Genomic DNA, 12,538 nt, shown 5'->3' with positions numbered 1-12,538 from the left:
TAAAATACAACAAAAAAAAAAGAGTCAAAGTAACACAAATAATAATATTTTAAAAGAAAACTAAAAGGATTACTTTTACAAAGCAACATTTAAAGATGCTAATGATGCTAAACCATTTTAATCCAAGCCCAAACTATGATATCACCACCACCGTCTTTAACAAATGGTTCATAAAAAGATTTTTAATTCATCCAAACAAGTTTTCTCATTTAAATAAATAATTATGTTTCTGGGTCTAAAATATCTTTTAACTGTACTTTATCCTGTACTTTAGGGACTTTTTCATCAAAGAAAGAAAGAAAATGATCTTTTATGTAGCACCTCAAGATAAAAATCACAAGGCGCTTCACAAAAACAAAACAAAAACATTTAAACATAAAAAATTGTTAAAAATGTGTTTAAAATAGAAAGAAATAAAAATTGTGAGGAAAGGGAAAGGGAAAATGAATAGGAAAGAAGGAAATCAGTGGATCTTGGGAAAGGCGGAAAAAGCAGAATAAGGAAAGAGTGACAAAAGTCACGCAAAAGCCAACTTAAACAAGTGAGTTTTCAGCTGCTTTTTAAAGGAAACCACTGATTTACCCCATTTTATTACTTCCTTCCTGTTGTGTTAGATTATTGCACCTGTTGAAGAAACCAGATTATCTGGTCCTGTTAGAAAGAAGAAAAAGAAGAAAATATCATTTCTATAGCACCTCAAGATAAAAATCACGAGGCGCTTCACAAAAACAAAAAATGTAAAAATATATAAAATAATTTAGAAAATGATTAAAAATATATTTAAGATGAGCAAAAAACAGACAATTGTGATTAAAAATGTAAAGAAAGAGAGAGAGTGAATAGGAAAGAGGGAAATCAGTGGATCCTGAGGAAGGTGGAATAGGTGGGGAGAGCAGAATAAAGAGAGAGTGAAGAAGGTCATACAAAAGCCAGCTTGAACAGGTGAGTTTTCAGCTGCTTTTTAAAGGAGACCACTGAGTCCACTGATCTCAGGCTCGGGGAGAGAGGTCCAGAGTCTGGGGGCCATAGCAGCAAATGATCTGTCAGCTTTGGTCTTTAGCCTGGTGCTGCACAACCAGTAGGCTTTGATCACTGGACCTCAGGGACCTACTGGGGGTGTAGGGACTGAGAAGATCACCAATGTAAGATGGTGCTTGTCCATGTAAGGCCCTATAGACCAGAACCAGGATCTTGAAATGAACCCTGAAGTTGACTGGCAGCCAGTGAAGCTGGAGGAGAACCGGGGTGATGTGGGTGTGTTTGGAGGACTTGGTCAGAAGCCGAGCACAGGCATTCTGAACCACCTGTAGACGGTTCAGGGAGGTTCTGCTCAGACACGTGAAAAGAGAGTTACAGTAGTCTAAGCGTGAGGAGATGAAGGTGTGGAGAACTGTCAAGTTCAGAGCGGAACAGAATGGGAGTTTAGCATTGTAAAATAATTGACTGTTAGCAATCAGTCAGTCAGAATAATAGTGATCTCACAAAGTCTCATAAATATTATTCTCCCCCAAGCCTCTGTTTTATATTAAAAACTGGATCAGCCATTGTCCACCTGCACCTGTGGGCTGCAACCTGAGCCTCTTAATACCGTCCGCACACGAACATTTGTTTGAACACAAACACGGGTGAGATCCACCCTTACAGTGTCTTTGTTTGGATTATTTATCCTGTCCGTTTATGTGGCACGAATGCCGTGGATGGAATTTTTAGAGCGCCACACCAGCAAACGGCTCTTCTTAACCACATGTGGTCCATTACAGGCGGTAAAAAGGAGTGAAGGGACGTCTGGAACGTATTATGGAGTTCACGTCAAAGCTTCCAAACATGGGATTTTTCCATATGATTTAATGAAAGGATTGGGACTCAGACAAGAAAGTATATTATTGTACCCTAAGCATGTTTTGTTTAGAGGACTTTAACGGGGAAAGACTTGCACTCACTGTTAGAGCCAAGATCAGACAGTACAGGGTGCAGTTACAGATCCCATGTCTGTTCTTTGAAAGAAACACGGAGTTCTCTTATTGAATAAAAGGGCCTCGATGTTCCTGTCCTTAAGGGTGGGGTATTGTCTTAATCCTAAATCGACAAAGCTTAGCCTTAGTGACAGGAACGTCTGTTGTTCCTTTAATCAGGAGATTTCTTTTTTCTCAAACTTTGTCCAAGTTGCTGCTGCTTGTTTGAACGCTGTTGCATTTTTCAACTAGAACGTCTGTTCTGATTGGATTTTGCAGGTGGGAATGTTTAAGATTCACCCAGAAATCCCAGAGTTAATGTCACCAGAAGCCAAAGCCTTTATTCTGCGCTGCTTCGAACCCGACCCAGATCGGCGCGCCACCGCCTTCGACCTGCTCACGGACGAGTTCCTCACCGTGACCAGCCGCAGGAAGAAGAGCAAGAGCAACCTCAGTGGTGGGTTCAGTTCAGAAATTACCAGCATCTTCGAGATAAAAAGTCCTGGAAACTTGTCCTGAACGCAAAGTAATGGGCCATTCCCATCTGTACCGGGTCGGCCCGGGCCGGGTAGCGTAGGTTGTTTACATATCTGGGTGGCCTGGTATTTTTCCGGGCCAACCAAGGCTCATTCTCAGCCCTCTTCTCGAGGGGGTCTGCTTCAGGCCGACCAGGGCCAACACACCCACTGCTGACAGCAAATTCACACCTTCCATTAGAGCAAGCCTCTGATTGGTGGGTAGAATCAGACCACATGGGCTTAAGACAAGGATGTGTGGAATCAACCGGGCCAGGCTGGGGCCGACTGGGGCTACCCGGCCCGGGCCGACCCGGTACAGATGGGAATAGCCCATTAGATTCCTCACCAGCCCTGCCCACAAAATCCAACATGGCAGCCATGCAGTTAAAAAGGGGCGATAACTTCGCCACAGCAATCAACTTTATTTGCACCATCAGGCGCTTTTCCATTGTTGGAACTTCAGGGGAAATTCTGGATGGGGAAATTTACCGTGAGATACGACAGCATATTGTGACTGCTTCGGCAGGAAGTGACGTCACTGATCAGCGCCACAAAGCATCCACAGTTAACTCTTTCACTGCCAATGACTTAAGTCGTCATTTGCATTTTTATTATTTTTTTTTACTGTGTGGGTGTCGGAACGAGCCCCCGCACCGTGAGAACGAACATCCAAGCTCTAAAGCAGATCTTCATCCACGTACGTCACACGTCACGTGATCAGGAAGCAGAAAACCCATGTGTTAGGAGATCTTTTTGGGCCGCTACTGTAAAAAAAAAAGTGAGGCGCGAACCGGAAAAGCTTCTGACGATACTTTGGACGTGCCTGAAAATGTCCGTTAAGTGGAGACACGCACATGCTGGAAAGTTCCTGTAAATTTATCCTGAAGTTCCGACAGTGGAAACGCACTTGTTAGTTTGGAGCAAGGCTCTCCACTCTTTGTTCTCCAGGTCCACTATCCAGCATGTTTGAGTTGCTTCTCTACCCCAACACACCCGATTCAACCGTTGCATCAGGTGTTCAGCAGGTCATGAAGATCTGTACAAGCCTGATAATCTGCTGATTAAAATCAAGTGTGTTGGAGCAGGGAAACAACTAAAACATGCTGGATAGGGGGGATCTTGTGGACTAGGCTAAAACGTCTTAGCGCAAAGCTAACATTTAGCTTGGAGTTAAAAGTTTGCAGAAATGGTATTTAAAGAAAAAACACAATCTGCATTCTGCACCTGAAAACCACCACGTATCACTTAAATAACAGCAAACTAGCTTGATGGATCGTTTTATAAGTGGGGAGGCAAGTTCAAATACTAATTTCCCTCCCGTTTGAGCCACAGCTCTCAGCTTATCAGTTTCATTGTGCTTTTAAGTTTAATCTTTAAAGCTCTGAAACTAGTTTTTTACTTAAAGCACTAAAACATCATTAATGCATAATAATGAAATTACTAGAAGTTTTGCAGCTTTAATTCCAAAAAATAATAATTAGTAATGGTTCACTTGTGAACTCCTCGTCAGTCTGGACTAATTATTTTATCACACAGCTTTTAAAAGACTGAAGCCACATCCTTCCTGTTTTTCGTAACATGTGAGCATGCTCCTCATGGGGTTTGCACCCCGCAGCGCTGATGCAATCATGTGCTCCGGCACCAGTGCACTGCAAGCTGCTTGCTCGGAAACGTTATCCTGCCAATCGTACATGTAAATCCTGTTGTTTTTCTCTCAAAAAACTGCTGACTCTTGGTTTTTTTTCTCCTTGCAGCTCCTTCCTCGGGTGCAGGTGAGTAACTCAGCCCTCTGAACATGTTTTTCAGACATTTCTACCACTACTTGATGGACTTTGTAAATTAAACTTCAATTTTACAAACTCCTCTACACTTCACAGACCTCTTTTTTGTCAAAGAACTCAAAATAGATGTGTTTATATTCTGTTTTTATAAGTCAAGGACAATTCTTCTTATTTGTTGCCCAATAAAATAATAAAGCTCTTCACCTTAAACACAAACTCAGAGTAGTTTGCTTTAGTGAGAAACATTGTCTACCTCAGGTTAGAATTATTGTGCGTGTGCGTGTGTGTGTGTGTGTGTGTGTGTGTGTGTGTGTGTGTGTGTGTGTGTGTGTGTGTGTGTGTGTGTGCGTGTGCGTGTGCGTGTGCGTGTATGTGTGGTGGAAACCCTTCTGCTCAGAGTACCTCCGTAGCATCTCCCTGCCGGTGCCGGTGGTGGTGGAGGACACCAGCAGCAGCAGCGAGTATGGCTCCGTCTCCCCTGACAACGACCTCAACACCAACCCATTCATCTTCAAGCCCAGCGTCAAGTGCTACAGCGAGAGGGATGTCAAGGGGCCCAGGTCCCTCTTTCTCAGGTAGAACACTTGAAATGGACAGAGTCGTGGCTGCTGCTTGCTGCAGACGAGTTTCACGCATAGCCTCACGACTGTGAAACACTAAACCAGTTGTCAGTATAAAGGCCAAAGCAGGTTTATTTCAGATTAAGGTCTGAGAAGTCTTTAACAGTGGATTTTCTAATGTAAAAATGATACAAAACAGCAGAAAATTTTGTTTTTGAACAGATTTACGAATTACGAGCCATCTAACTAAATGTCCATAGGTGTCCTTAAGACTTTTGCATATAATAAAAGAACGCACTAAACCAAACCGCCGACTATTTATCTCAGCATTCCAGTGGAGAACTTTGAGGATCACAGCGCTCCTCCGTCTCCCGACGAGAAAGACACAGGCTTCTTTATGCTCCGCAAGGACAGCGAGAGGCGAGCCACGCTGCACCAAATCCTGACCGAGGACCAAGACAAGGTTGTGGCCAACCTGATGGAGGCCCTCACACAGGTTGGGAATGGAAGAAACTAACAGGAGGGCCAGGGAGACGCAGTGTTAAAATCTTCTGTGGTTCTCTGACCTTCAGGGCTCTGAGGAAATTAAAGTAAAACCGCAGCACATCTCCATCCTCGTAGTGAGTCTGGCTGACTTCATCCGCATGGCCGACAGGAAGATCATTGCCAACACCTTGTCTCAACTCAAACTGGACCTGGACTTTGACAGCACCGCCATCAGCCAGCTGCAGGTCATACTGTTCAGCTTCCAGGATGCTGTAAGTTCATCACTACAACAGGGAGGTTCGATAAATCCTCCTCTAATTTTCCCTTCTGGGAATAATCAGTCCATTGAAATCCTTGAAATGACTTTAAATAGCACCAGATTAAAACCCAAACATCACTCCTCCTCCATGCCTGAGTCATGTGACTTCCTGTCTGTTACATCCCTGTAGAGCTCTGGGTGTTTTGTTGTAAATGTTTTACGTCAGGCAGCAGAAGCCTGTCTGTTTCCTTTTCCTCCTGCGCCGAGATAATAAAGTAAAAATGATTCATAAGCTTTAAGAAAAGAGGTCTTCAGACAGGAGGAACTGCACATTCTGCAAACAGGCTCATCAGAAATGCTAAACGAATAACATAAGAGAAAATGGTTGTTAGTGTATTGCATAATCTGAGGTGGGAAAATGGAGTTCTGACGCCCCCTGCTGGTCATCGATGCACCCAGAGGATTTTTTATGTGTAGTGCACGACTACTTAGACTTGTAAATATGAAAAGTTTGTTTTCCTTTATGTTTATAGGTGAATAAAGTGCTACGAAACCACAACATCAAGCCTCATTGGATGTTTGCTCTGGACAACATCATCCGTAAAGCAGTGCAGACCGCCATCACCATCCTGGTGCCAGGTAGTATCATCCATGTTTAGAGCAGAGCACCTCTAAATGAATTATCCCTCCCTCCAGCCCTGGGCCAAACTGGCAGGATAAATCCAGGGATATGAAGAGGGAAGAATATAGAGCTAAAATGCATTATAGATGCATACTTTTTGCATGCTGGCTGTGGTTTTTAGAAGTATTCCTTGGCCGACGCCACGACTCTCACCTGAGTGTTAAATTGTTCATTAAAGTGTTTCTCTTGGTCACGTTATCTTTGATTTAAAAAGTTGTATTTTGCACATTTGGAAGTATTTGCAAGTTTTTATCCTTGCTTTGAGTAAAGTTATAATTAATTACAGATTAGCCGTGGTAGATGGCTTCCTGAATTGCCTCTGTTTGGAGAAACAGATTAGCATCCGTTAGTAGAGATAGTCTTCTTAGTGTAATTATTTATCATCCTAAAGTAAGAAAATCTCTATATTTTTTAAAATAGTGATATAATTTCTAACAAAAACAAGATGACCAAGTAACATTTATAACAATATACAACCGATGAAATGCTAGAGTTAGCAGGCATCGCTACCACTAGCTTGCATGGTCATCCATTGTTGCCCATCCAGTTGATGTTTGCAGACAAAACTTAGAGAAAGTTGTTGTCAACATTAAATGTGTGGTTTACTCGTTTATTCAATACATTTGCAGTTTTCTCTAATGTAAATCAATGCCTTATGAGTCATGAGATGCAGATGTTTGCTGGTGAGGAGGTGGACTGAAAACAGCAGAATTGCTCATTATTATTAATGATATGCACACACCTTGCTTTTAATTGGCTAACAGAACGTGTTCAGCCATGTTGCACAGGCACTATCACCAACACACTCTGCTCTCTCTCTTTGCTGCAAAAAAAATTTTTTAAGCCTTCCAGTGGGCAGACGTGAGTCAAGATGGGAGAGGCCATGAATGCAAATTCACAGTGTGACATCACAGTGTGAGGATTTTCAAATCCTAGCATTTCACCATCTATTTTCTATCAGAAGCTAACAGAGGAGATTAGTGTGGGAGATTGTTTTCATGTTCAGCCTGCATGAAAAACTCAGTGACCGATTATAATTAGAAATAGTTTAAAAAAAAATTCAGTCAACCACACCTTTAATCAAAACCTTTGGGTTAATATTATGTCCTAACCTTTACACTCGGCCTCACAGTTATTGATTTTCTGGGGACATCCGTTCATGTTTCTGCAAGGTTTTCCACCGTGATTGTCCATGTTGTCGTTCCTGAGTATGGTGTCGAGTCGGGCCAAATCCCCACTCTTAATCAGCAAATGGGTACAGCAGCTAAAATACCTAAGAAACGTACCTTTCCCTGCTCGCTGTCATGAGTGAATATTGTGAGATTCGTGCCTTGTTTGCCTTTCCAACTTTAATAAAGCCACGCTGTATGGCCCACATGAACAGAATCCACTGCATAGTGGATACATTTACATCATGGTATCATCATGATAGGTTTTTTCTAAGCAAGACATAATTACTAGTGGTATTGTGAATGACCTGATACACCCATCCCTAGGTTGAATTTAAATTGTTGTACATGAATTATAAATATATATTAAAAATAGTGCCTTTGTTACCTTTTTGCCAGCTTTTGATACAGCTCTAACAACTTGATAGATAGATAGATGGATAGATGGATAGATAGACTCCATGTCCAGATTAAATTACAAAAACCATAAACAAGCTACATAAAAACACACTTTAAAAAAATGTCGTTTCTTATGGTTCCAACAAAGATGATAAAAAGCTACTTGTGCCTTAGACAGCTTGCCAGTGTTTCCAAAGCTCAGACTGATGGTGAGCGGCACTAAGGTTAACGTTTAACAACTGAATCAATATATGTTTGATGCATTTAATCTGCTGATGAAATTCTGTAGACAATGAATCACATCTTGAAGGGGTTTAACTTGTAAACAATTTACAGGAAGAAAAATATTGAGACAAATATCATAAATCAGAATTTTGCTCAAAGATACTGGATTGTAAGTTCTGGTCCATATGGCTCAGCACTACTTTTAAGTAAAACTTTAGTTTCTCACACTTCCTACTGGTTGGAAACAGTATTGCAATTGTTGCAACCAGCAGCCTGCTATAGCTAGCGCTAAAAATGAGCTAACGCTAACACAAGACTACTGATACTAAAAAGGCCATGAAGTAAAAAGATCAACACTTTTGGACAAAAAATGATTACTCACAAGTCCATTAGCAACAAAGCCAGGTCACCATCAGGCCGTGATGTTGTAGCTTCCTTTAGCTCCCTCAAGCTAGTGTAGGCCACGCTGATGTTCACTCTGGTTTTTGCTCTTTGCGCCACTTCCAAAGACATTAGTCTTTTACTTTTAAGTCCAGGTGTAGCACATTTCAAATTATCATCGTAGGTAAGGAGGAAGACTCAGGAGACACCAGTCTGGATACTGGAGACATTGGTGCCAACCAGAACTCTGGGCAAACCTTTAAAACAGTGGCAGAAGGCACAATTTAGTAATACAGCTCTATTTAAGTGCTAAAAAATGTAGGAAAAAGTACATTAGCACTATTCAATGCATTTTTACTGACAAAAATTGTTCTGATTCATATTCCTCGGTCATTTACATATTTTCACAGCTTACCAAGTTATTTTTGTGTTTTTAGCATTTCATTTTAAGTATCAGAGCTTAAACAGGTGCTAATTTAAATCAAAAGAAAAAAAAGAGGACCTCAGTTTACCAGCATACAGGCTGCTTATCTCAGCTAGCAGGCTGTGCACATGGCGAAAGTGTCTGTGTAACACTAATTATGCCCCCTGTGCAACAGTTACCAGAGAGGAACTATAATATATCAGCACCACTAAATGTATGTATGAAAAAAATTTAACGTTACACAATGACCCAAAACCATAGATGACATAAAAAAATCATTACTGAAAGTTTTGTGAAGGTTCATTTCACCAACCAGAAATATAATCGTGCAACACAGGCTCCGCCATGATGCCAACAAAGAAGGAAACAACTTCTTCTTGTGCTTTTTTATTGGCTGTCTGCAAACTGAAACAGCTAACTGCTGCTAGCTATTATATGAGCTATCAGCAGAGTGAAGAGCTGTTGCTGTAAAGCAGGTAGAGACTTTTTCCACCGGTGCCAACCAAAGCCATGAAAGTTGTTAAAGTAACAGTGAGTAACCTGTTCTAACTCAACAATCAGTCAGACCAATGTTAAAACTATCAGGTGTTACTTCAAAGGCAGTTTCTGGTCTAACGTTAAGTTACTCAAGTCTCTGGCTTAAGAACCACTGGAACCAGTTATAAAGCAATAGCTCAAAGTGTTAAAAGCTGGCACGTTCATTCATTCAGTTTAACTGTATTATCACTCATTGAGTTCATCTTGTATTTACTTTCTGACTCTTTTTTTTTAAGCGTGACTATGTGTGTGTTTTCAGAGCTGAGGCCTCACTTTAGTCTGGCCTCAGAAAGTGACCCGGCCGATCAGGATGACATTGGCGATGACGTTGAGCCTTGCAGGAATTCCAACCACCAGAGTCGTGCGCCCAACATCACCGCTCACGACGACACGGTGGCCACCTCGGGAGTCAGCACACTCAGCTCCACCGTCTCCCACGAATCATCCCACAATGCACAGCGCTCTGTGAGCATGGAGCTGGGCAGGATGAAGCTGGAGACCACCAGGTAGACACTGTTTTATGCCCACTGCTTCATGATTCACCATGCTTTTTTTGTTCATGTTTGGTCATCTGTGGAATAATTTCAGGCTGCTAGAGGAGCTGCTGCAAAAGGAGAGAGAGTACCAGGCCATCCTGCAACAGGTGCTGGAGGAAAGAGAGCAAGAGATCCGACTGCTGAGGATGAGATCTGAACCTGCAGGTCTGTTCTTTCATGATTTATTTGTTTTTAGACACTCCCTAGTGGCCACTTTTGGAACTGCTAGTTTATTTATATTTTTTTTTTTGTGCCTTAAATGGTTTCCTTAAAGATCAAACTAGATGCATACGTTTTTTATTATTTATTTTTTTTATTTTTGTGCATATATTTGCTGGTGGAAAATTCTGATTATTTGAGTCTTCATTTCTATTAAAGATACCCCTGCTACATCAGAGGACCTGCAGCATCCAAGCGGCCAGTCCGCAGAAAGACACGAAGACCCAGAGCTGACCAGCTGGCTGAGGCTCTGTGGTGCTGACCAGAACTCTATAGACATGGTGAGTTTCCCTCGTTCCCAGATTGGAACATCGAAGCGGTTACTGCCGTTTGATGACTGGTTCCATAATAGCGTTTTCTTTTTGTGTCTCTAGATACTGACCGAGGAGTACACCTTGAATGACATCCTACATTATGTGACAAGAGATGATCTGAAGAGTTTAAGACTGAGGTAGTTAAACAATAAATACATTTAATTTTTTATTCTTTATGGAACAGTTTCACTTCTGTTCAAAGTCATACACCTGAGCAGTACAGGAATACAGAAGTGAAATATGCACACTTTAACTTTGTTTCTTTGTATTTTCCTCATTGACATGTATGATAACCAGACACAGAAGTAAAAAGATGGAAATTGTGGTCAACACCATACAGCAACCTGGGCTTCTGTTGCACCTGAGTGTTACCACTGGCCTCTGTCACACTGCAATGATGCAGGAAAATGTTGATTGCACAGAAATAACAATACCTTTTCAGAAACCTGGCATTTCTCTTTAAATTATCATTTTTGATTTGCTTACATATAATATTCACAATTTCTGAGAAATTAGAATTTTGGGTATAAGCCACAGTCATCAAAAATACGAGAATTAAAGGCTTGAAATATTTAAATTTATATGGAAATAATCTTTATAATATAAAAAATTCATGTCTTAAAATGAATGACACAAAATATTAAACTTTTTTCAAAAAAATGATCTAATTATTTTAAAGTAACACAGAGCAGTTTCCTGCTCCTCTGCCCTAGTGGTTGAAAATGGGATTACAACTATTGAAAACAACCGTGCTGCAACCTGCTGTAGCTAGCGCTAACAACGAGCTAAAATGAGCAACTAATACTAAAATAAACCACAAAGTAAAAAGATCCACACTGTTGGACCAAATATAGTGTTACTTACAAGTCAAGTAGCAACAAATCTAGGTCACCATCAGTTTGTGATTTTGTAGCCTCCTTTCGCTCCCTCAAACTAGCGTAGGCCACGTCTATGTTTACTCAGATTTTAGCTCTTCCCCTCCAAAGACTACTCTCTTACTTTTACTTCCAGGCTCCGCCATGATTCCAACAAAAAAGCAAACTTCCTTCTTCTTGTGCATTTTACTGATAATCAGTAAACTTAAAATGCTAACTGCTAGCGTTACAGCTAACAGCTGTAAAGCAGGTAAAGAGCGCCCCCTAGGACACATACCCATGCCACAAAACTGTCTAGTGCTCTTTTTGGCCAGCAGATGGCTGCAGAGTGGTGTCAGATATGAAACTAGTCAAGTTTGTTACTCAACAATCACTGAGATCAATGTTAAGGCTCTAGCTTAGTTAATACAATTTAATGTCACTTTAATCAATCTGCATGTGTAAAGAAAAACATAAAGATGAATGTTTATTTGGCACCCCTAGTGGGTATTAAATGATGGAAGCGCTTACATTATCTATATATATATAAAACTCAGAAGACAGAAACACTATTTTATCATGTTTTAAATATAACTGAAATAGTTACTTCCTGCTTTATTGTAACCGCCTCTTTATTGGTTGATCTTGCCAGGGGTGGAGTTTTCTGTAAACTATGGAAGGCCATCACAGACCACAGGCAGAAGCTGACCTGAAGCCTTAAGTGGAAACGTTCCCTCCCAGAAGCCAACCGTTCGGGATGCTTTTGGGTTTGTTTGTTTTTTACCTCAGTATTTATAGGAACAAGACTTTCCGGAGAAGCGCTCGTGTTTACTGTAAGCACAGGGCCGCTTCACAAGTCTGCAGGAGTATTTTGTCATTTAAAACACATATTTTGGATTTCAGATGATTTTTGAAACAACAATTACTAAAAAGTGCCACAAGTTTGTTTTATGCCTGTTGGATATGATGCATTTTTGTCACAGGCGTGTTTAAAAATACATTTGATGTGGGGAAATAACTGAATCTTGTCAAATAAGAAGACACTTTTTTCTGTTTTTACAAGATATAACGTTTACCAAAATGGGGGCAAACCATTTTCTAACAAGCCTGAGATACAAAGTACTACATTCAACGTCATTCTTAAAAATCTTAGTTTCTTATCACTACTTTATTTAAATGGATTTAATTTAATTGTTGTAATCTGGAGCATGTCGGTGCATGCTTTCTCTTTTTAATATTTTT

The 12,538-nt window shown here is 40.8% G+C and overlaps 1 protein-coding gene across 1 annotated transcript in view; it reads left to right on the top strand.

Moving 5' to 3' along the window:
* The window catches only part of map3k5 (mitogen-activated protein kinase kinase kinase 5), a 73,417-nt gene extending 61,178 nt beyond the window's left edge, over positions 1-12,239 (top strand). The window contains exons 20-30 of the mRNA XM_015947629.3: positions 2,232-2,409; positions 4,225-4,242; positions 4,649-4,826; positions 5,139-5,307; positions 5,384-5,569; positions 6,090-6,195; positions 9,633-9,879; positions 9,962-10,074; positions 10,288-10,409; positions 10,503-10,579; positions 11,949-12,239. Coding sequence (XP_015803115.3) covers positions 2,232-2,409; positions 4,225-4,242; positions 4,649-4,826; positions 5,139-5,307; positions 5,384-5,569; positions 6,090-6,195; positions 9,633-9,879; positions 9,962-10,074; positions 10,288-10,409; positions 10,503-10,579; positions 11,949-12,009 — 1,455 coding nt within the window. The 3' untranslated portion in view covers positions 12,010-12,239. The remainder of the gene's footprint in view (positions 1-2,231; positions 2,410-4,224; positions 4,243-4,648; positions 4,827-5,138; positions 5,308-5,383; positions 5,570-6,089; positions 6,196-9,632; positions 9,880-9,961; positions 10,075-10,287; positions 10,410-10,502; positions 10,580-11,948) is intronic.
* The last annotated feature ends 299 nt before the right edge of the window (positions 12,240-12,538 follow it).

This window comes from Nothobranchius furzeri, chromosome 2 (assembly GCF_043380555.1).
Source record: "Nothobranchius furzeri strain GRZ-AD chromosome 2, NfurGRZ-RIMD1, whole genome shotgun sequence".
NCBI lineage: Eukaryota > Metazoa > Chordata > Actinopteri > Cyprinodontiformes > Nothobranchiidae > Nothobranchius > Nothobranchius furzeri.
This window is presented reverse-complemented; position numbering and strand designations above follow the sequence as displayed.